Source organism: Anolis sagrei, chromosome 1, assembly GCF_037176765.1.
Source record: "Anolis sagrei isolate rAnoSag1 chromosome 1, rAnoSag1.mat, whole genome shotgun sequence".
Classification (NCBI taxonomy): Eukaryota; Metazoa; Chordata; class Lepidosauria; order Squamata; family Dactyloidae; genus Anolis; species Anolis sagrei.
In genome coordinates, this window is record NC_090021.1 from 147,717,105 (window position 1) to 147,741,614 (window position 24,510).

General features: G+C 39.7%; 1 protein-coding gene across 3 annotated transcripts in view; it reads right to left on the reverse strand.

Moving 5' to 3' along the window:
- The window catches only part of LOC132781364 (cytochrome P450 2K6-like), a 45,647-nt gene continuing 21,137 nt past the window's right edge, over nt 1-24,510 (reverse strand). Inside the window, exons 1-9 of one of the 3 annotated variants that reach the window (XM_067469181.1) lie at nt 21,105-21,495; nt 19,172-19,334; nt 16,921-17,070; nt 15,079-15,239; nt 12,541-12,714; nt 8,714-8,858; nt 5,373-5,551; nt 4,955-5,096; nt 1-2,060 (exon numbers count right to left, since the gene is read on the reverse strand). In XM_067469181.1, the coding sequence (XP_067325282.1) occupies nt 1,876-2,060; nt 4,955-5,096; nt 5,373-5,551; nt 8,714-8,858; nt 12,541-12,714; nt 15,079-15,239; nt 16,921-17,070; nt 19,172-19,334; nt 21,105-21,419 (1,614 nt within the window). In that variant the 5' untranslated portion in view covers nt 21,420-21,495 and the 3' untranslated portion in view covers nt 1-1,875. Of the gene's footprint in view, nt 2,061-4,954; nt 5,097-5,372; nt 5,558-8,713; nt 8,859-12,540; nt 12,715-15,078; nt 15,240-16,920; nt 17,071-19,171; nt 19,335-21,104; nt 21,496-24,510 lie in introns of those variants that run through there. The other 2 variants (XM_067469180.1, XM_067469193.1) reach the window with 2 other exon arrangements.

The window sequence follows — 24,510 nt, forward strand, 5'->3', positions numbered from 1 at the left end:
GAGTGTGGCAGGCACTCATTTCATTTCTTAGGCAGAACACTGTCAGAAAAACTTTATCAAATGGCAGGCAATAAATTCATTTTATTTCAATGGCAGAACATTGTCATAAAAATCTTTATCAAGTAGCAGGCAGTCATTTCATTTCATTGGCCGAACACTTCTAAAAAAAACTTTATCAAGTGTTCTTTTAGGGTTAGTAATTCTTTAAACTCTCAGTTGAACCTATCACAGGGCTTTCTAGGCATGATTTAATTGGCGGGATTTGGCCTTTGCCTTCCTTTGAGGCTGAAAGAGTGTGACCTGCCCAACTTCCATTCTAGAAAAAAATTCCTTTTTGCCATTGAACCAAGTACATAAAAAGCTAAGCTCATCACAGCAGAAGTGACTGAAATAATAAAGAAGACAGTGAGATGACGGACAGTTTCTTGATTAAACATCACATAATTTTTAAAAATATTGATCAACAAAGGCAGAATACAATTCTTTCCCAAAAAGTCCTACATACAGCCTTAAATTTAGTTGAAAGGGTAATGTACTAGTAATGTAGGTTCTCAATGACAGCAATAGCATGATGTAAACTTTTAAAATAACAAAGAACAAAACATTTCTATGAGGAGATCATTATATCTTTACTATGAAATTGTTTTGATATACCTCCAATGTCAGGGATGAATATATGGCATATGGCAAAAATAAAAAGATAGCTTCATTTAAAAAAAATGCAAGAAGAACACTTACTATTTTCAATGGGTATGTAAAAGAAGGGACTATAACACAAATAGGTATGGCTATACTTTTATTTTAAGAATTATAATAATATTTTGGTGCTATTTTGAAAGTAAAAGATTGCAGAGGGAGAACAGTCATCTATCAGAGTAATCATATATTTCAATGGCACAATAACGGTCAGTTACAATTTTTTTAAGGCTCAAGATTCGCAATGAATGACTACTAACAAAAACCACAACATTTATGCTCACCCAAAGACTGTCCATCGGAATGGCCATAAGTAAAAGTCACTACTAAATAAACAGGACTAGTACATTTGACAATTTCCCATCCCACATGGTTTCAGCTACTTTGCCAATTCTTGAGTGTGCCAACACAATTTCTCTCCCTTGTTCTGAACTCCCTCATTTCATCACAGTTCTGACATATTTTGAGGACAAAAGGCAGCGGATGACAAACGGAAGTTGACTAACATCATCTGATGGGCTCTGTGCCACGTTGTCCTGGCAAGGGATTATAACTGTGTGGAAATGGGGAGATCTGTGCATCTGATAAGGTCCTCTGTAAAGTTTTTGATCAACCTTGTCAGCTTTATTGATCTCTTTGAAATTTGCCTGAGAGTCAGCGTAGAGTAGTATAAAAAAGAGGAAGGGGGGAAGAATGTAGCAGTTAGTCCTGGGCCAGAAATGTGTCCCATTCATTTCATTCGTGTTTCCATTTCCGGATGGCACAAAACGGAAAGGCCTCTCATGAAATGAAAATGCAACTGATATGAAAGGAAGGCCGACCTGCTTTTTGGATGGATTGCATGGGCCTGGCAGGGTCTGCAGCCAAGCGACGAGTAAAGAGCACTCCTTACTCAGCACTCAGCTGCAAGCCCTGCCAGGCCCCGGGTGCATAGGCCAGGAAGCTGCACCCGTAGACCCAAAGCACAGCTATGGAGGTTGTATTGCTTTATCTATTTGTTAAGTGGGATTTCCCGTGAGAAAAATGTGGCCTTCAAAATAATACAATGGTATGTAGTACAATTTAGGTGTGTAAGGAGCATAGGTTAGTTGCACATAATAGTTTATAAAGTCAGATTTTACTGGTTAATAAGACAGCAGAAGAAATGTATAAATGGACCCATAGCAGGCTTGAGCCTTCTCAACGGGGCAGAGCACAGACATCAAAAGGCATTGGGGGTGTTGTAAACCCAATTGCAGGGGTGAGGTCCAGGTCTTCTCTAGAGGTACCAGGGGCTGGCTGGACGGTGAATCTCTGCATAATAGTTGTAAAGAACAGGAAAAGCTCCATTTTGGCAAGAGTCTCGCCTGCACATTGCCTCCGACCTGTAAGCAACAACCACAAATTAGCAGCAATATAACAATCTACTTTTGAGACTTCCAATAATCAATGAAATGAAGGAAATTTGTTTTAGGATTAAAAACTGTATCTTGTATGAAACAGAGTAGAACTCTTGGAAGAAGAATAGAGGCAGTGTGAATCTATGGAAATGTACACTTAGGGTGGTTCTAGACAGCCCTTTAATCCGGGAACAATCATGTTTTAAAAACAAGAATGCTCCCTGGTTCTAATTCACACATGACCCAGGAAGCACATGCTTTCCATGGGCGGGTGTCCAGATGCTCTCCTCGAACCTTCCAAGAGGTCAGAGTGATAGCATACGAATGATGCACCAAGACAAGAGGGGCAGGAGGAAAATCACTCCTGGCCTCCTCTTCTCCTGGCATATCATTTGTATGCAATGGGAGAGCTCTGGCAGCAGTTTCATGGAGGCTGGGTAAGTTATTTTTACCTTTTTTTTTCCATTTTAAGGGGTTTTGGCAAGGAAGTGTGAGCCCTCTGAGATTTCCAGGCTGATTCCGCCAGTAAAATGTGAGAGGGTTGCGTGGACAGCCCCCTCGGAAGTCCCAGAACTTCCAAGTCCAGACAGCAGCCGTAGTGGATTTGAACTGCACCTTTCAAGAAGCCATGGATCTGATCCAATATCAAATTGCCTCAGCACAAAACAAGGTTTTCCTGCAGTTGCGCTTACCTGAGGCGTTGTCTGGACGCCCCAGGTAAATATGCGGGAGGGTACATGTTTTGTGCCCTGTCTGGATGAACCTTTAGAAGAATGCAACATACAGAAGGTATCATGCTGTGTATAGAGAGCCACACAATCAATTCCAGACATTAATCCTAGAACTGGGGTAATTGCAAGTCCCAGACAGCAGGAGAGGGAGATGTGTGGTGATAGTACGTTGCCACCTACTGAAGTGGGGGAAAGACAGTTGCCTTGAGTTCCAGAAAAGGTAGTATCATCATTATAATAATAATAATCAGCAGCATCATTATCAAGATAAGCTCCATGTATTAGGATTCTGCTGTTGGGATCAATGGGCAGACTTTATGAGCATTCATGAAAACAGGTTTGATTTCCATTGAGGACAGGACGTTCAAGCTGCCTTGAACAGAAGAGTCACCAAATAACAACCTCGCTAACAAAACTTATTTGAGCCATGAAACAAGAGCCTGGGATATTCTTTGCACCCAGATATGGCCCAGAGCTCCATCCATCCCTAAAAAGAGTAAATAACTGTCTTGGCAGCTTTGTTCTGACTGGCCATGTCAATTACCTCTCCAAAACTAAATTTCCTGTTAACAGATGGGGAAAGGGGAAATCAGGTATACCCTACAGATCTCCTTCTTTGTCTCTTCCTATTTTAGTTATGCATTTTCTTAGCCCGGGGTTTCTCAAAGGAGCTGTTAGGAATTGTGGGAGTTTGGACTTCAACTCCCACAATTCCTAACAGCTGGTAAACTGACTTGGATTTCTGGGAGCCGAAGTCCAAAACACTTCAAGAAACACAGTTGGAGAAACACTGTTTTTAGACATTTTTATTCCACCTGTGGTTTTTCCCCTTGTTTTCCATTTTTCCTAGCTTTCCTTTTATGTTTAATTTCTATTTCTCTACTACTTAAGAAGTCTAGGGGAATTTATAGCTCTCCAAGGTCCTCTAGGGAAAGATGAAGCCAACTAATTCCCAACAGTTGTCTGAATGTGATACTTGAAGTTATTACATAATTTGTTTCAGATATTATTCAATTAGAAATCTTCAGAAAATGGGTGGAAGAATGGAATTGTGGGCTAATTTGTGTGGCATTTGTTTTTGCATGGAACATTTTTTTTTTTTGCATGGCCTATCTGCGTGACCGCATCTCCGTATATGAACCCACACGATCTCTCCGATCATCTGGTGAGGCCCTGCTCACGATCCCACCTGCGTCGCAAGCGCAATTGGTGGGGATGAGGGACAGGGCCTTCTCCGTGGTGGCCTCCCGACTCTGGAACTCTCTCTCCAAGGATATCAGACAATCCCCAACATTGGCAGTCTTTAGGAAGAGCTTGAAGACGTGGTTGTTCCAGTGTGCCTTCCCAGAATAGGAAACTCCTAGAATCATGCCCCAATTGCACTTTACTAGAGATTAAGATTGTCTGCACTCGGCACTTATAGCCAAAAACCTATCCATCTCACCTGTCATGTGCAGCATTTTAAAATTTTAATCATTACATTTGGCCCGGCCTTAGTTTTAAATGTGTCATGGTGTTACTGTCTAATGTTTATTGCTATTGTTTTAATGTTTATAGCTTGTTTTATGAGTTTATTTATTGTTGTATTTGTTATGCTGTTGTTTTATTGATGTGTTGGGCCTCGGCCTCTTGTAAGCCGCACCGAGTCCTTTGGGAGATGTTAGTGGGGTATAAATAAAGGATTATTATTATTATTATTATTATTGTTGTTGTTCTAACATGTGATAATTGTAATTTTTTTCTTCCTTTCTATGAAATTCCTACAATTTATCACAATTTCCCACTGTTCTCTTTCATCTCTTCATTTCACCACGAATTTCCAGAGTGGAAAGTGCCATCTGTACTAACTGTCAAAGCCATCATATTTTTTTATTACATGGAATTTTCAACAAGATCCTCTGGTTTGGTTGCCCACAAGAATGAAATGCACCTCACTGTCCCGAGGAAAAAAACCTTTCCTTGTGCACCTGCTGTGAACAAAGTGGCCTGGGCATCCCATTGCAGAATTGAATGAGTAGTCTAGGGAGGGAAATGATTCCCTACAGAGGGTCCTCTGGAACAGTTTGTACACCAAATCAACATGAACTACCTTTTCTGGGACTCCACCAAATCAACAAGAGTCCACTCTGGACACATAAAATGTACTACCTGCAGAGAAAGGCATGAAGGCGTCTCTCTTAACAAAGTTCCCTTCAGGATCGAGAAAATGCTCAGGATAGAATTTAAGTGGTTTCTCCCATTGAGAGTCATCGTGGAGCACAGAGGACAGTAATGGAACGATGTGGGTCCCCTGTAAGGCCAAAGCTATTGGTTATTTTAATACAATTACATATAGGACTCTACTGAAATCCTTAAAATCTAAAATTCCCTTCACATATACTGAGATAAAAGTCTCAGTACAAAAGAGATAAGATTTCAGACAGTTCAAGACAATATATTTAGTTACTGGCAGAATCGGATGCTCTGACACTTTTAAAAATTATGTCGCTTGAACTATTATAGTGTTAGAAACAAACTACTGGCTAAAACTGCAAAGTGATTAATCTAAGTACAGTAATCCATTCACCTTTGGGATGAAGTAGCCTTTAAGAGTAATATCCTGAGTAGTTGCACGTGGCAAGTTGGTTGGGACAATATTAGCAAATCTTTGCACTTCATGAATTACTGCATCTGTGTATGGCATTTTCTTTCGGTGTTCAGACCGTGGCTGGGCAGACCCAATAGTGACAGCAATTTCTTCTTGGACTTTACCTAGAAAACAGAACAATTCTTTCTAGTAAGATCATGAAGTTTTACATTGAATCAACATTATTTACTATCACACAATTGTGTAAACAAAGACTAATAGTTTTAAATCAGTGCATGCTACATCTATTTCTCATGTTGTTTCCAGGTTTTCTTTATTAAAATTCACAAATCTCTCTTGATTTAGGATATTTTCAGCTTTGAACCTTAAGCTATGCAAAGTGGAAAGGAAATTATCACCATGATGAGAACTTGCCATTTTACGTCATGGAAATGTACTATTTACATAGCTTGAAAATGGGACTACTGAGAAAGTGTTAACTATCTCAAATCCTAAATGTCCTTTTTGACCTTTCCTAGGCAAATAAGTTTGTGCAATATCCTTCCGTGCTGAGAAGGGTATATTATTTCATTTATTGCTTAATTGATCTCCTACCTTTCTCTCCATATAGGACCCATGGTGGCTCAGAATATCACTCAAAATGCTAATTGGTCCTGATGAAATGTTGACGCTGTGTGTGCACGTGAGAGAGATGTGAATACAGCATATACAACAACATTCATAAATCTGGCTCCATCGAGAACATGAGCAGAAACCATCACTCATCCCTATCTCCTCTTGTGTTGCAGTAATAGCCAACTCTATCAACACTTCCTCAAAAAAAATTATTGGATTGTAGCGTGTAACTTGCAGCCATGATATTACAATAATATTAAAGAAACAAAATCGACCAATCCTTTCTGGTATAACTCATTTTCTTCTCTTTTCGAATTCCATTTTAGTCTCCCACTTATACCTATTTCTTCCCCCAATCCCTCCGGGAACAGTTGCGATACAATTTCAGCATTTATTCTATTTGTTGAAGCATGGAGATGGTCTGATTTAGTTCCTTGTCATCCCTTCATTTTGGCTATCAGTTCTTTCCATTTCGAGACCCAGCTCTACATCAGATTCCCATTTATACAGGGTTAGTCAAAATGCATAGGCCAATAAGCCATTCAATTGAATGGCTTATTGGCCTATGCATTTTGACTAACCCTGTATATTTATTTTACTTTTCAATAACATAATCCAGGTGCATGTAGTCTGTTATAATATTCATATCATTTTTTAATTTCCCATTTTGTACTTTTCCCATCCCACAACAACCTTTGCTTGTGCCACTCCTGTCATATATTTTATAATATCTGTCCAATCTTTACTGGTGCCCCGGTGGTGCAGTGGGTCAAACTGCTGAGCTGCTGATCTTGTTGACCAAAAGGTCGCAGGTTCAAATTCGGGGAGCAGCATGAGCTTCCGCTGTCAGCCCCAGCTTCTGCCAGCCTAGCAGTTCGAAAACATGCAAATGTGAGTAGATCAATAGGTACCACTCTGACGGGAAGGTAACGGTGCTCCGTGCAGTCATGCCGGCCACATGACCTTGGAGGTGTCATGTGGAGATGAGTACCAACCCCCAGAGTCAGACGCAACAGGACTTAATGTCAGGGGACAATCTTTACCTTTACCTACCAATCTTTATTACAACATGTTCCTTCCATTTTTATAGTAAAAACAGGTTTTTTTAAATTTAGCTCTATTTTTAGCCCATATAGTTCTTTCATTTCACGCTTTATTTACCTATAAAAATTTTGTTCCTTTCCACAGCTGCACCTCATATGTATAAAGGTTCCTCTTTTTGCCACATTTACACCAACATAATTTTGTTGTGCTTTTGGTAATATAGGTTTATTGATAAGGCGTTTTGTACCATTTTGTCAATATTATCCATTGTATTTCCTTAATCCTTGTATTTTTAATGTTTTTAATTGAGTTAACCCACGAATCAATATTCTTCTGATTACTATTTACTGTACTTCCTTTTTCCATGCCTCAATCAGCATATGTTTCAAATTTATTGCTTTTCCACTAATTTACTATATATGAATCCCATAATTCATTTCTCTTTCCCTATTTTCCATTTGCTTTCCTTTCTTTTTCGCTCTGTAATCTTTTGAGTCATTCCATGCCATAAGAGCCAGTTGCTTTGTCCACATATGCCTCCCAATCTTTTATTGTTCCATCAGTTTAAAAGCTTACTAATGTTTATTATTTCACTTTTTCATATTTTATCACTTTTCCATGTATGTATTCATTTTGGTTATCTAATACTCCTATTGGGAGTATATCAATTTTATTTATTAGGAATTTAAGTAAAGGTAAAGGTTTTCCCTTGACATCAAGTCTAGTCATGTCTAACTCTGGGAGTTGGTGCTCATCTCCATTTCTAAGCCAAAGAGCCAGCATTGTCCGTAGACAACTCCAAATTCATGTGGCCAGCATGACTGCATGAAGTACCAATACTTTCCTGCTGGAGCGGTACCAATTACCATTTTTTCAGCATTCAAATGCTGAAATTGGTGGGCCTCCTTTTTTTAAAAAAAATTCTTTATTATCCACCCTTTCCTTTAGACACAGGCAATGATCTCAACCATTGATCTCTCACAGTCAAGAAGTTCATTCCATCTGAACATTAGAAAGAACTTCCTGACTGTGAGAGCCGTTCAGCAGTGGAACTCTCTGCCCCGGAGTGTGGTGGAGGCTCCTTCTTTGGAAGCTTTTAAGCAGAGGCTGGATGGCCATTTTCAGGGGTGATTTGAATGCAATATTCCTGCTTCTTGGCAGGGGGTTGGACTGGATGGACCATGAGGTCTCTTCCAACTCTTTGATTCTATGATTCTATGATTTATTGACTTCTCAATTCTAACCCATCTTTTTGCCTTATTGTATTATTTAGATTTTTAGGGATATATACCCCCAAGTATTTCTTTCTCCCCAATTTTATCCCCAGGAATGTTGTATTCCTTTTAGATCTTTCCAGGATAGGTTTTTATGTAAAAATTTCTGATTTTTCAATATTGCTAAACCTGACATCTTTTCAGATATTTATTATATTTGATCCTTTTTGCCATGGTGTCATCTGTGCATACATTTATTTTTATTTATTTTGGGCGTATTTTATATCTTTCAATTGTTTTGTCATTTATAATTAGATTGGCCAATGGTTCTATCACCATAGGAAATAGAATTGGAAAGAGAGGACATTTTCTCAAATTTACTTTAGTTATTCCTGTGCAGAATTGAAATAAAGATCTACTGGAGTAATGTCAACTAAGGAAACTCACGCTGAACTTCTGGGTGCTTCATCATGAGCAAAAGGGCCCAGCGCAAGGTGGTGGAAGTGGTGTCCACGCCAGCAGCAAATAAATTACTCACAAGAATTTTTAGATTTTCATTATGGAAATATCCATGAACATTGTTGCTCTTCTCCTATGTTGAAAAAAGAAACAATGGCTTAAAACAAAAGGGGGGACAATCTTCCACGTGCATAAGTCAAAAGAAATACTGAGAAACAGAAGAAAACATGATATTCATGGAGATGGAAAGAATAGAGACCTTGGATAAATTGCAATATATATTTATTGTTTTATATTAATTTATTATACATAGTGGGCCAAGAGTCACAAAGAGGTTTCAATCTTTAATATTGCCCCTGGAGGCACAATGGGTTAAACCCTTGTGCCAGCAGGACTGCTGACTGATAGGTCAGCGGTTCAAATCCAGGGAGAGTGGGTTGAGCTCCCTCTGTCAGCTCCAGTTCCCCATTCGGGGACATGAGAGAAGCCTCCCACAAGAATGACGGCCAATTCTTTCACAACAGAAGTGATTTGCAGTTTCTCAAGTCGCTCCTGACACACAAAAAAGAATAACTCCTTTATTTTTTGTTTTTGATTAACAATACCAAAGCATTATATACAGTATATATTGGAAATAAAATTGCATGTAAAATATTTTTTCCAGAAAGTTACTATAAACAGCAGGTGCTCTCATGACTTTCAGCTCACCCTGTACGTTTAAAGCATTTTTGTTCCACTGTAAAGAAGTGTTACTGGTTATGATAAGTCAACAACCAGATCACAACCAGATACAGTGAAGACCTCTGCCCTTGCGCTGTGCTACTCTGCTGCTGAGTATGCATGCCCAGTGTGGAACACATCTCACCACACTAAAACAGTGGATGTGGCTCTTAATGAGACATGCCGCATTATCACGGGGTGTCTGCGCCCTACACCACTGGAGAAATTATACTGCTTAGCCAGCATTGCACCACCTGACATCCGCCGGGAAGTAGCAGCCAATAGTGAAAGGACCAAGGCAGAGACATCTCCAGTAGGCCTGGGTAACAACGGAAAAATTTGTTTCTAAAATCGATTTGTATTTGGGGGTTTTTTTTGTTTCGATATTTAAAATAATTACAAAATTTTCCCTTAAAAAAGTTCGGTATTTACGAAATTTCGTAAATATTTACGAATCGATTCGTTAAGATGGCACCCGCGTTGGCGCATGCGCAAAGCATTTACGAAATTTCGTTATTGTTGGTGGCTGAGCTAATAACGAATCAATTCGTTAAGATGGCGCCCGCGTTAGCGCATGCACAAAGCATTTACAAAATTTCGTTATTCGTAAAAAATCGTCAATAACGAATCTTTTTTTAGAATATTTTTTGAATTCTTTGAAGAATAAAAGAAAGGTATTTTTCAGAAATATTTAAAAATGGAAAATTAACAAAATGCTCACCCTGCTGTGAAGCAAACAGCCACAGGACAGGGACAAACGATAGCACACAGGCACACAGGGGTCTTTTCTTTTTTTAGAATATTTTTTGAATTTTTTTAAGAATAAAAGAAAGATATCTTTCAAAAATATTTAAAAATGGAAAATTAACAAAATGCTCGCCCTGCTGTAGAGCAAACAGCCACAGGACAGGGACAAAAGATAGCACACAGGCACACAAGGGTCTTTTCTTTTTTTAGAATATTTTTTGAATTTTTTGAAGAATAAAAGAAAGGTATTTTTCAAAAATATTTAAAAATGGAAAATTAACAAATTAACAAAAACCGCCCTTGCTCTCCCAACAACAATGAATGAATGAAGCAATGTGAATTAAGGAATGCAAAAATGAAAGCAAAAAATGAATCAATGCAAGGAATGAATCCAAGCCAACCAAGCCAAGCCAATCCAAGCCGCCCTCCCGGACCTCCCGTCTTCTCCCTCGCCTTCGCAACAATGAGCAATGCGGCCACGCGGAGCGGCTTTTAAAGGGCTGCCCGCCCAATCACAATCAGCCACGGTGCACTGCTTGGGTGCTTGGGAGCGCCGGATTGGCTCCCAGGGCACCCAGCATCCTCCATCCCATTTCCGAAACGGGCGGAAGCTCGTAAAAAGGATGGAGGATGCCGTTTCGTTATTGAAAAACCCTTCTGGGTTTGAAAATATATTTTGAAATCATTTTGTAATTGTTAAATATAACGAATTACAAAATTAACTAACGAAACCACCCAGGCCTAATCTCCAGCTCATCCCCTGTTTGGATATCAGCCAGCACGCCAACGACTTAAATCTAGACATAGTTTTCTAAGATCTACAGAGACACTCGCTGGAACACCTCAGCAAGCGAGAGTCCAAAAGTGGCAGGCCCAAACCCAGCACTTCAACCAATGGCTGATACCAAATGAGAGACTCCCTCCTGGGCACACAGAAGACTGGGCGACTTGGAAGGCACTGAACAGACTGCGCTCTGGCACCACGAGATGCAGAGCCAACCTTCAGAAATGGGGTTACAAAGTGGAATCCTCGGCATGTGAGTGTGGAGAAAAGCAAACTACAGACCACCTGCTGCAATGCAACCTGAGCCCTGCCACATGCACAATGGAGGACCTTCTTGCAGCAACACTGGAAGCACTCCAAGTGGCCAGATACTGGTTAAAGGACATTTAACCAACTACCAAACTCACAAGTTGTGTATTTTTCTGTCTGTTTGCTTTGTTCTGTTAGAAATGTAATATATAATGGACTGGTTGCTCTGACACGACAAATAAATAAATAAGTTAACAAAGTTTAACGAATGGCCATTGTTTTGTATGGTTTTGCATATGTCTGCATGGAACCTGCACCAGGCTAAACCATTTAGCATTCTCCCTCACAATTTACTGATCAACCTCTGAAGCCCCCCTCCCCCATCTTTCCAAATGGGGAGCAGACAGGATCACAGAAGAAGGTGAATATGGTCTTATATCCAGATGTGCAATTATGACAGTAGTGCTAAAACCCCAGGAGAACCCCAACCCATCACAGCCCTAATGTCAATAGGAATATTTAGTATCTATAGCAGAGTTGCAATATAGCCAGTGCTATATAAAAGCACATAATGGGAAACAGGGAAAATAATATTCAGGATGTTTTGATGAGGCTAGAAAAAAGTAAAAGATTACTCTTTTTGTTGTATGTTATACATCTCAGATAAAAGAATGTTACCTAACATTGATAGAAGAGTGCCTAATACTGACTCTCACCTCTATGTGTAAGGCATCTGAAGGCAGAGAGAAACCTCACGGTGCTCGCTCTTCAAACAAAAGGTTATATGACATTTAAGGCTTTTGGGAAGTTGGGGGAAAATGATCTCTACATTCAGGAAAGATGCAAAACATTGCCTTGAGTTACATAAATCTTAGGAACAGATGTGAAAACAAGAGAGAAGGCATGAACCAAGGGGGTCTCTTTCTAATTGCTCTGTATAGAGGTTTTAATGCTTCTTCAGCTCCAACAATGTCCCCATTTCACATCTAGCTACAAGGATCAATTTCTGCAGTCTTGGATGCTCCCCGTGAAGCATGGAATGGTTGTGTGGGGCCTCTCAGATTGCTAAATAAGTGTTGTGAAGTTGGGAACTGAGGAGGAAGGATGTGAATACCAATCCTTGCAGTGTCCTGAAAAGTACATACATACATGCTCATATGCATATCTTGTTGCCATCTTTAATGTTCTATATTTTTGCGATCAAGATGAATTTTCAGAAAATCCTTACTGTTAACAGATATAAGAATATTTAGAAAATGTTGGGTTCGTTTATATGACAATGTCAGCATCCACCCCCTTGAAAAGACTTCATTACCTCTTTCTGCCGGATAAGAAAGGTATCAATAAAGCTCCGCTGGTCATTTTCATCCAACTCTTTGAGGTGTTCTATGAATGTAGCTTCTATGAAAGTCAAACCCTCCTCTTTGTTATCAAGGATAATTTTTCGACCACCAGAAAGGAAACCGAGAGCAGGAAACATGTTGTAGAACTGAAACATGACAAAGAAAAAAAGTCTCCAGCTGTCACCAGTTGAATATTTCTAGGCATTTTCAAAATACGGTAGTTGAGGAACTACTTTGTGTTGAATCTTTGTTAACCAAATATTTGTTAACCAAAACACAAGCAACCCAACCTCTCAAGCAACCATTTTAAACAGCAACTCTTAAGCAAACAGAATCAACCTTTATCCAGCATATAACAGTCTCCATGGCTACTGGTTAACTGAGGGTCTACTGTATGTTTGCATATTCTACAGATGCACAATCTACAGAAGCACAAAATAAGTGACACCCTAAGGCAGGAATTCTCAAACTGTGCTCCGCGAAGCCCTTGGGGCTCCAGGGGAGATAGTGAGGGACTCCATGCTGCTTCTCGTCTTTTCCTCTTTCCTCCTCCTGAGAAATACAGGGAAATTAAAGTTTTGAGCCTGGAAACAACAGCAGCAGTAGTGTCCTCCCAAGGCATAGATCCGTTCCCCTCACCTCCTTCACTGTCCAGATTCTTTTCCTTGCTTCACAGATCCTACCCCCTTCCACTTTCTTTGCTTCCAAAACGCTATTTCCCTCCCACTGTGCAGGGGTGCTTTGATGGTGTTTTTCCTGCATGGCAGAAAGGAGCTGGACTGGATAGCCTCTGGGTTTTATATTATTATTATTATTATTATTATTATTATTATTATTATTATAATAAAAATGGCTGGGTGGCCATATGTTGAATAGGCCTGTAGCAAGGGGGTGGTTTTAGAGGTTCAACCCCCCCCCCCCGAAATGTTTCAGATTTTTTTAAAAAACCTGGTTTACTCATGAATTTTAACCTGTTAACCAAATTCCCATGCTTAGTCTATGAGATGCAAAAAATTAAGAGTCCCTCCAGAACTGCAAGCACTATCTCAAGCAAATATTGACAATTTATTCACACTGTCATTACTTGCAGCAATAGCCGATGTAGTGAAGCAACCAAGTTGGGTGTGTGTGTGTTGAATGCTCTCATTAAGGAGGCCAGACTTGGTGGAGGTGGTTGACAGGGGCGGAGCTGCAGGCTATTGAAGGCTGCTCTGCCCCCTGCTGTGCTCTTTGCTTCAGCATGAGCTAGGAGGCAGGTTTCAGACCCCCCCCCCCCCCCCAAAATTTTCAAAAACCCCCCCAGCAAAATTTTCAACCCCTCCCGAAATTTTTTTCTGGCTACGGCCCTGATGTTGAGGGTGATTTGATTTTGTTTATCCTGTATGGCAGAAGAGGGTTGGACTGGATGGCCACTGAGGTTATTATTATTATTATTATTATTATTATTATTATTATTACAAAGTCTAGGTGGCCATCTCATTAAATTTTGTATTGTTTTGTTTTTCTTTTCTTTTCTTTTTTGCACTGAGTAAATTAGTTCCCACAAACACTCTCCATCCATCTGCCACTGGCCCGGCCCATGCCTGATATATACATTCATTAGATTCATTTGTTTACATGGATCTAATGAATTACTAACGACTTATGGGACTAATAATAATTTTGCACAGACCTAATAGATAGCTGTCTCAAACAATCAGATGCCTAATTAGTTAGCATCTTCTATGCAATAGCCTTGTATTATTGTTTCTAATCTCCATTACTCTGCAAATGATGGTAATGTGACCTCAGTATCTTCCCCAACACACTGCACCACTGCCAACTTTGGGAGCCCAGAAAGATCAAGTAGTACTCTTAGACCCAAAGCTCTGAAGATAAGAAGAAGCCCTTCCAGAATTGGTTGAATCCATTTTTTAACTGGGACACTATTCAAAGCTACTGAATTGTGATGTTAGCTGACAGGGTGTCACTGGCATATTGGTGACTTCACAACAGAGCTAGGTGTTACCAACTTTTGGGTAATACCTCACGCTAAATCTTCCAGTAATCTTTCTCAGAACCTTCATATAAATGTTGGGCAAGATGAAGTGCACGGCATAACAATGAGAGTCACAACATGCCAAAAAAGTGGAGGCATTCAGCGGTGACTCCCAAGCATGGCGTTTTGGATACAAGCTCAGAAAATATCAAATCCAATGCAACAAACTAAGTATTCAGACAGTTTGGCAACATATTATGGCATGAAAGATCACTTAGAGGTCCAGGAGAACTAATAGAACCACACTTTTCATAAAGATTAGCAAAACAGGCATAGTCCTGGATGAAAGACCAAATGGGTTCAGTAACCCATTTGGTCCTCTGGCATATGTGTGACATGTGAGAAAATTATTTAGTTCCTCAACTTTCAGATTCTGGATTTTTCAGAATTAAAAACACTAAATGCTCACTTTCAGCCAACACTATCTATACTAGCAATACATGAGGGTGTTTGGGGGGGGGGGTGAGACTACCAGGACTGAGGGGCTTCCCACAACCCGGACATTTTCATTGATTATCGCCAGTAATCTTCGAAATTTGGGATCTTCATATTCGTATCGCCTGCCAAGTAGTATGGCTACTATAATGTTGGCAACAGCTGCATTCATGATTGCAGTTGTCTCAAGTGGTTTCCCTAAACAGAAAATATAAAATTTGAAGAAAAAAAGTTAGATATAATGAGATTATAGAAAGAATATCAACCTTAGATTTCCTTTTAATAGATTTTAGATCTCTGAATCTGCTTTCTCGTGTATATCAGCTTTCTCATTTTAGATGCTTCTTTTCATTCAGGAGTCATTTCTGGTGTGAGAAAATTGGCTTTCTGCAAGGATGTTGCCCAGGGTATGCCCGAATATTTTCCCATCCTGTGGTAAGTTTCTCTCGTGTCCCTGAACGAGAAGCTGGAACAGACAGATGGGAGCTCACCCTGCTACCTTTCAGTCAGCAATCCTGCCGGCACAAGGGTTTAGCCCATTGCGCCACCAGGAGCTCCTTTAGAACTATGGAATGATAGGTCGACAGTTTGAATCCAGCGAGAGCGGGTTGAGCTCCCTCTGTCAGTTCCAACTCCCCATGCAGTGACATAAGAGAAGCCACCCATGGGATGGTAAAACAACAAAAAGATCTGGGTCTCCCCTGACCAATGTCCCTGTAGACAGCGAATTTTCTCACACCAGAAGCAACTTGCAGTTTCTGAAGTCGCTCCTGACACACAGACAAAAATAGATACTAGGTCTAAGTACTGATATATTGAGGGTTACATACACAAGGAACTGCTCAAAACATTTCAAGTGTCTCAGGAACTCTTAAGTGCACCTAAACATCATGTTGACATAGACTGTGGCTACACTCATCAGAAAACTCAGTTTAAAAGGCTCCGGGACTTCTCCTTTGGCTGTTCACATTGCAGGCCAGTCCTAATGTGTGGTGGCAATACCACCTTACAAGCAGCAAGCAGCTGTCTTCAAAAGGCTTAGTGCCGACATCATTTTTCTGGTCACATCACTCATTTCCTCAGAAAGTGACATGTCTTTGAACTGATTGGTGATGTGGACAATGGATTGGTCCAGATCCACCTGTTCAAATCCTCAAAATGCTAGAAAGCTCTGCAGTAAAACCCCTGTTCTCTTGATGCAGATTAACAGCTGGATTTAGCAGGTGTGCAGAGTATCTGACCCACAGATCATATGGACTCGCCGTAATAACTGAGTGGTGAGTCTACTTTATTCTGGCTGTGTAGAGATAGCTAAATTAAACTTTTCCAGGGAAATCCTTGAAATGATACAGAAAGTAAAGACTTTCTGTATATATTTCAGATTTCAATATTAATGTCAAAAATACGTAGTATGAGTTTACATAGGATTTGTGCTACATTAGAACAGTCAAGACAAATATCACTTAAGTAAAATAAACATTAAATATTAAATAACCAGAAAAATAAAATAAGGTGTAAACACTAAACTAATCTGGGAATTTGCTATTGCAACACATCCAATGAAGTGGTTTAAAACCAGTATAAAAAAGATTAGGACTAAGTACATTCCAGTCTACTTGGAATACACGAAGCTCATTCAAGAGGCTTAGGAAATATAACACGGGCATTTTCAGCACTTTTAAGCCACCTTAGGGTAGACATACTCGCTAGAGCAGTGGTTCTCAACCTATGGGTCCCCAGATGTTTTGGCCTACAAGTCCCAGAAATCCCAGCCAGTTTACTAGGTGTTAGGATTTCTGTGAGTTGAAGGCTAAAACGTCTGAGAAACCACAGGTTGAGAACCCCTGCTCTAGAGCATCAAAAGGAAAAACCAACCAACCTTTATAAGATTCCAGTTTCTTTGTCAGGACATTGCACTCTTCAACAATTTTATCCTCTATGGTTCTCTTGCCCATTCCATAGTCCCGAAGTGTGGTTAAGGTGAACCTCCGCATCACTTTCCAGTTCTCACCATGCGAAAAAGTAATACCTGAAAAAAGAATTCAAAGTTCACTTTATATTTATACTGACATTAATTCAGCATTATGATGAGATGAAGTCTAAAAAGGGCATATACAAAAAATGGAAAGGTGTGGGAGGGTCACCAAACAGGAAATCAAGCAAATAACCAACCTGTGTAGAGAAAAGATCCAAAAGGCCAAAACACAAAATGTGTTTAAGCTTGCCAGAGAGATTTAAAACAATAACAAGGGGTTCTTTGGTTATGGCAGTAGAAAAATGAAGCGGTAGAGCTTCTACTTGGAGAAGGTGGTGAAATGATAACAGGGGAGAGGGAAAAAGCAGAGCTGGTAAACACCTTCTTTGCCTCAGTTTTCTCACAAAAGAAACAGTGTTCAACCTGAGCAATATAGAGTAGATGAGGCAATAGGGGAAATGCAACCCAAAATAGGTAAAGTCGTAGTCAAGGAATACCTGGCTACTCTAAATGAATTCAAGTCGCCAAAGCCAGATGAAATACATCAAGGAATTAACAGAAGACACTTTAGAACCTCTGGCGATAATCTTTGTAAATTCTTGGAGAGCAACAAAAGTCCCTGCAGACTGGAGGAGACCAAATGTTGTCCCTCTTCAGGAAATGAAAAAAAAGAGGACCCAAACAATTACCAACCAGTCAGCCTAACATCAATGCCAGATAAGAGTCTGGAGCAGATCATTAAGGAGGCTGTCTGCAATCACTTAGAAAGGAACATACATACACATGTGGTGGCAATGTAAATATGTACATAATTTTTGGGAGAAAGTATTTAGAGAAATAGAAGATATAATGAATATGAAAATTGATAAAAGTCCTAGTATAGCTTTATTATCATTACATAATAATAAGCAATTGAAAAAGGAGGATAAAGAAGCGATAACAAACTTATTAACAATAGCAAGACTGCTCATAGCAAGAAATTGGAAAAAAGAAATGAATATACAAATAGATGAGTGGTATAAGGAAGCATGGAAATTAGCAATAAATGATAAGCTGACATGGTATATATATACCAAAAAAGGTATATGGAAACAAAGCGACTTTGATGCTGTATGGGGAAAATTTGTTGTAAATGGTTTAAAAAACAAGGAAGGAAAGTTACCGTCACAAGAAGAAATGAGATTTTGGACAGATGATATGTAAAAATTGTGGCTTGAGATGGGTGGAGGGGAGCACTGTGGGGAAAATAAAAAGGGGGGAAAATGTTTAAGCAAAATAATAAAATAAAATGTTAAAGAGTGTGTTGAACAAAATGTAACAGTAATAACAAATGTATAACAAATGTAATAATTGTGATAAATCAATAAAAATTATTTTTTTTAAAAAAAAAGAAAGGAATGCTGCGATTACTAAAAGTCAACATGGATTTATCAAAAACAAGTCATGTCAGCTTAATCTTATTGCTTTTTTTGCAATAGAGTTACAAGCTTAGGAAATACACGGAAAGCAGTGGTTCTAGCATATCTTGATTTCAAGTAAGGCCTTTGACAAGATCCCCCATAATCCTCTGGCAAACAAATTAGTAAAAGGTGGGGTGAAGAATACAACTTTTGGGTGAATTTGTAATTGGTTGAGCGACCGGACCCAAAAGGTGCTCACCAATGGTTTCATCCTGAAAAGAGGTGACTAGTGGGGTACTTCAGCATTCTGTCCTGGGCCCATGCTGTTCAGCATCTTTATTAAAGACTTGGATGAAGGTTTACAGAGTACGCTTATCAAGTTTGAAAATGACACCAAATTGGGTGACATAGCTAATACTCCAGACAATAGAATCAGAATTCAAAATGACATTAACAGTTTAGAAAGCTGGACCAAAACTAATGAGCAAGTAATTGAAAAGGAAACAAAGGGTAAGAGGGAGGGTGGAAGGGAGAAAGAGGGAGGTAAGGAAAGAAGGGAGGGAGGGAGGGAAGGAGGAATGAAAGACAGAAGGAAGGAAGGATAGGATGGCGAGAGAGAGGAGGGCCTAATAAAAGAGCCCAAGGGGCCGCATCCAGCCCCCTGGCCTAGGTTTGCCCATACCTGATATAAATAATAATAACTACTGTACCCGCCCCACAAAGTCACAACAACCATATAAAACAAAATACTTCACCAAGGCCATTTGTAAATTCTTCAAATATTGGGGTGACGGGCCTCTCAGCCAATGCATCAGCCTGGTTCACCAGCGCCTCTTTCACCATCTCATACCCACTCAACACTACCATTTTCTGGAATCCCATTTGGATCCTGAAGATGGGGCCATAAACTTTTGACAACTGGAATGAAATACATTTTCAAAGTTGGCATGCAGATCCTTAAGACATTTTTATCTTGTGTAAAAAAACAGCAACAATCCTTATTCCATATACTTAGACCTGGAATATCACCATTCATTTGAGGGCCCTTCCACATAGCCCTGTATCCCAGAATGTCAAGGCAAAAAATCCCACATTATCTGAATGTGGACTCAGATAAAACAGTTCAAAGAAGATATTGTGAGATTTTCTGCCTTGATATTCTGGGATATAGGTCTGTGTGGAAGGGCCCCCAGTTACACACCTAGGAAATTTCCAGAGAACTTTAAGACACGACTTAAGTTTGTGTGTCTTCTTGAACATCCTAGCAAGGAGGTGGTTTATGGATTAATAAATGGTGGCAGCAAAAGAAACTTTAAGAGTAAAAGGTGGCAGCAAAGAAAAATATAACCAGTACTATATGATATATAGTTTTGACATCCCCCATCCTGTCCTCGGCCACTGGACCTTCTGCACAGAGCATTAAATAAACATTGAGAAAACAACATGGGACACGGGCTTTTAACAGTTTAAAAGTTGACATGAATAAAATTGTTCCTGAAGTAAAGCAACTCTCATATTTCCAAGATCTAATCTCTTTTTGAGCTCCATCTGAACATGAGGAAGAACTTCCTGACTGTGAGAGCCGTTCAGCAGTGGAACTCTCTGCCCCGGAGTGTGGTGGAGGCTCCTTCTTTGGAAGCTTTTAAACAGAGGCTGGATGGCCATCTGTCATTTGAATGCAATATTCCTACTTCTTGACAGGGGGTTGGACTGGATGGCCCATGAGGTCTCTTCCAACTCTTTGATTCTATGATCCACTGTGTTTCATATTATGTTATGATACTTTTTGTAATGTAAGTGGCAACAGCAAGCAAAAACAGAGCTTATTTGTTGCTTTCCATCTTAGTGCAGAACCCTATGCTCTAAATATTAAGTAGGGATGGAAATACGCAGGAACCTTATGCCTGGCATTTTGTCAGAATTCATGCAGAACCCTATGCCCCAAATATTAAGTAGGGATGGAAATACGCAGGAACCTTACGCCTGGCATTTTGTCAGAATTCATGCATGATTGACAGTGTACTGTTGTTTTCTGTTTCTCGTCTGGTTTTGTGTTCCTAGGCACCTGTTCTATCTTATTAATTTGTTTTTCATCTCATTAAGTGAGGAATGCCTGTTGCAAATCCACGAGTTTTGTGCAGGTTTGAACATAGTAGTTGTCTCAGAGGAGTATGATGGATTTTATACTCTGGGTGGAGGCCATACATATATCAGGCAGGTAAGACTCTGACACTAGCAAGTATTACGGAAAGCAGTCATTTAAGAAGGAAGCAAGTGCATGTATAATGAATGAGTACAGGAAGCTTTAGTTTGTGCCCACTGGGCATGATTGTGGGACCTATTTCTCTCTGAAGTAGAATCAGAGGGTTGACTCTTAGTGGTGCATATTTTTGTTTTCCAAGAATGCCCTAGATAAATTCCTCCCTCTTGCACATACACACATTGCATGGTACATCCACCAGTGACCTCTTTGTTTTTACTTTTTTGGCTACTAAGCCCCTACAATTCCTGAAAATTATTTGTAGTCTAACAATTGCAGAATACTAAATAAACTTTAAGAAAACATCATGGGACACAGGCTTTTAACATTATCAGTGGTAAAAATTTTAGGATTTATTTTAAGGTGGCTCAAAAAAGGCTTTAAAATGATCGGCTTTTCCCTGGCACAGAAAGAAGAGAAAACATTACCTTCAGCATTGTTCTGTGAGGCCTCTTCCGATCTATTATATGAAGATTTCCAATAATTGGTAAAGGCTTGGGACCTGGTAGAAGATTTCGGGAACTGTAATTCCAGAAATGGCTCGTTTTTAAAACCAGCAAAATTATAAGGGCAATTAAGAAAAATATTGTAATTGGATGTATCCAATCCATTTCTCCAGGAAGCAGTTTTCTGTAGCACCTGCAATGAAGGTTGCAATATGGCTTAACACAATTAAAATTGGTGTTACTTATATTTTGTACAAATGCACGAGACCAGGTTATAGGTTGCCTCTGGCAAATCATTTACTTTTCTATCAAGTTTAACAAGTGATGCTGTCAAGAATGATCTGGCTTCCTGAACCATGGTCCGTGCTTCCATGAAAACAGGCCTCTAGCATTGTATGCACCTCACACAAGTTGGCAGAAATGTTTTTGCTGAGAGACTCACAAATCTGATCTGGTGGACTTTAAACTGAGTTGTGTGGGGGAGGGTTACAGTATTCCTGGGAGAAGACTTTATCAATGCCCAGAGCCAGTAACCCAAAGGCTAAAGAGAGAATTGGACAAACAGACCAAGTACCAAGCAGTGAGGGGATAGTAATCTCAACCTGCTAGGCTGAATATTCTATGGGTTTAGATGTCTCTGCACAAAGCATGGGAAAAAATCAAGAGGAATTGGAACTCGTAGCACAACAAAACAGTTACCATGTAATAAGCATCACTGAAACCTGGTAGAATGAGTTATATAATTGAAATGTAATAATGGAGAGTATAACTTATTTCAGGGAAATAGACCAAACAGGAATGGGCGTAGAGAAGCATTATATTACAATGATGTTTACACCTGTAAAGAGACACAGAGCTTAAATCCTGGCAACCAGTTGAGAGCATCTGGTTAAAAATTATGGCAGTGAAGACTGAAAAATATTGTGGGGGTCTACTACAGACTTCCAAGACAGACTGAAGGCCTGGATGAAGCCTTCCATGAAGAGATAATGATGATGATGATGATGATGATGATGATGATGATGATGATGATGAGATGGAGGGCCTGATTTTGACAGCCCAAGAACAAGCCACAAATGCCATCAACACCAGAATTGAAAAGTCAACAACAGATCCCAAATGTAGACTCTGCAAGGAAGCGGATGAAACAATAGATCACATCCTCAGCTGTTACAGGAAGATCATGCAGACAGAATACAAGCAGAGGCATAACACCATTGCTCAGATGATTCATTGGAACCTGTGCCTCAACTACCATCTGCCTGCGACAAAGAACTGGTGGGATCACAAGCCAAAAAAAGTTACAGAGAATGAACACGTCAAGCTACTCTGGGACTTCCAAATTCAGACAGAGTTTTGGAGCACAACACTCCTGACCTCATGATTGTGTTAAAAAATAAAGTATGGATTGTTGATGTTGCAATCCCAGGTGACAGCAGTATCGAAGAGAAAAAAACTGGAAAAGCTGACACGATATGAGGATTTAAAGATTGAACTGCAAAGACTCTAGCACAGTCAAGGTGGTCCCAGTGGTGCAGTGTCTAAAGGCCTTGGCCTGCACTTAAACACAATCGGCGCTGACAAGATTATCATCTGCTAGCTGCAAAAGGCCACCTTACTGGGATCTGCACGCATTATTTGCCAATACATCACACTGTCCTGGACACTTGGGAAGTGTCTGACATGTGATGCAATACAACAGCCAGCAGAGTGTCTGCTGTGGATTCATCTTGTTGTGTTTCAAATAATAATAACTTTATTTTTATACCCCGCCACCATCTCCCCAAAGCGACCCAGGGCAGCTTACATGGGGACAAGCCCAAGATTCAACCTAGTTAAAATATAACAGCAAAATTATTAAAACATTTCAACAATATAAAAACAACCACACTTACTACAATACATAGAAATCATCTAACAACAATCCATGGTCTGAATAGCGCATAGCTCTGAGCTCAGGCAGGCAGCTGGTGCAAATCATTTGCAAAGGATAGGGTTGATGAGTAAAGTGCTTAGGGCAAGTGACAGGGTTAGAACGGGGGGGGGGGGGGTGGCAAAGGAGGCAGAAAGAAGAGATATAGTAGTAATGGGAGATTTCAAGTATTCCAATATCCATTGGAAAACAAATTCTGCCGAGAATACAAAGTCCAAGAAATTTCTCACTTGCCTTGCAGACAATTTTATTGTCTGGTAGGTGGAAGAGGAACAAAGGAATCAGCTATTCTGGATCTGGTCCTAACCAAGGCTGAGGATTTGGTCAATGGAGTAATAGTGATGGGATCATTAGGTGAGAGCAACTATGTCCTCCTGGAATTTGTGATACAAATGAAGGATGAAAGAGAAGGCAGACATGCATTGTGGTAATTTCAGGAAATTTTGGGAAATGCTGAGGGTGATCCCTAAAAATGAAGGGAGTTAATGATGGATGGGAGTTTCTGAAATGTGAAATAATGAAGGCACAATTGCAAATAATGTCAACAAGGAGAAAAAATAAGAGAAGTCTAAAGAAACCAAAATTGAGGTCCTAAATAACTTTCAGCTGAGTTGAGATATAAAAGGGACACATACATGAAATGGAAAAGAGGGGAAATCAATAAACAGGAAGTCAAATGAATAGCCAACATATGTAGGGGAAAGGTCTAAAAGACAAAAGCACAAAAAGAGCTCAGGCTTTCCATAGAGATTAAAAATAATTAAAAAAAAACAATTAGGTAGTTAGTTATATCAGTAAAAAAAACCAAGGAAATCATAGGGTCTCTGCATGGAGAAGGTGGTAAAATGCTAACAGGGAAAAGGCAGAAGTGCTCAACATCTTCTTATTAGAATGTTATTTTATGACTTTTTTTTGTAATTCTGATGATGTTGTTGTTTGCTGTTTATGTTTTGATTTTATTGCTGTAATATGTTGTCCGGGCTTGGCCCAGGTTAAAAAACAATAAAAAGGGGTTGCTGTTGTTTTGTTTTCGTTTTGTGCTCAACCTGGGGAAAATGGAGCAGTTGATGCATTTGGGGAAATGCCACACAGAACAGGTAAAGAGGCAGTACAGGAACACCTGGCTACCCCAAATGAATTCAACTCTCTAGGACCAGATGAACACCCAAGGCTATTAAAAGAATTGGCAGAAGTAATATCAGAAGGACCAGCAATAATCTTTGAGAGGTCTAGGAGAACAGGAGAAATCCCAACAGCCTGGAGGAGATGAAATGTTCTTCTCATCTTCCAAAGAGGAGGCAAACAATTATTACCGTTGACATGACATCTATACCAAGACTCTAGAGCAAATTATTAGACAAACAGTCTGTAATACATTACAAAGAAATGGTGTGATCCCATTAAGTCAACTTTTGAGTTTTCAAAAACAAGCCACATGCAGTGAACCTTCTTTCT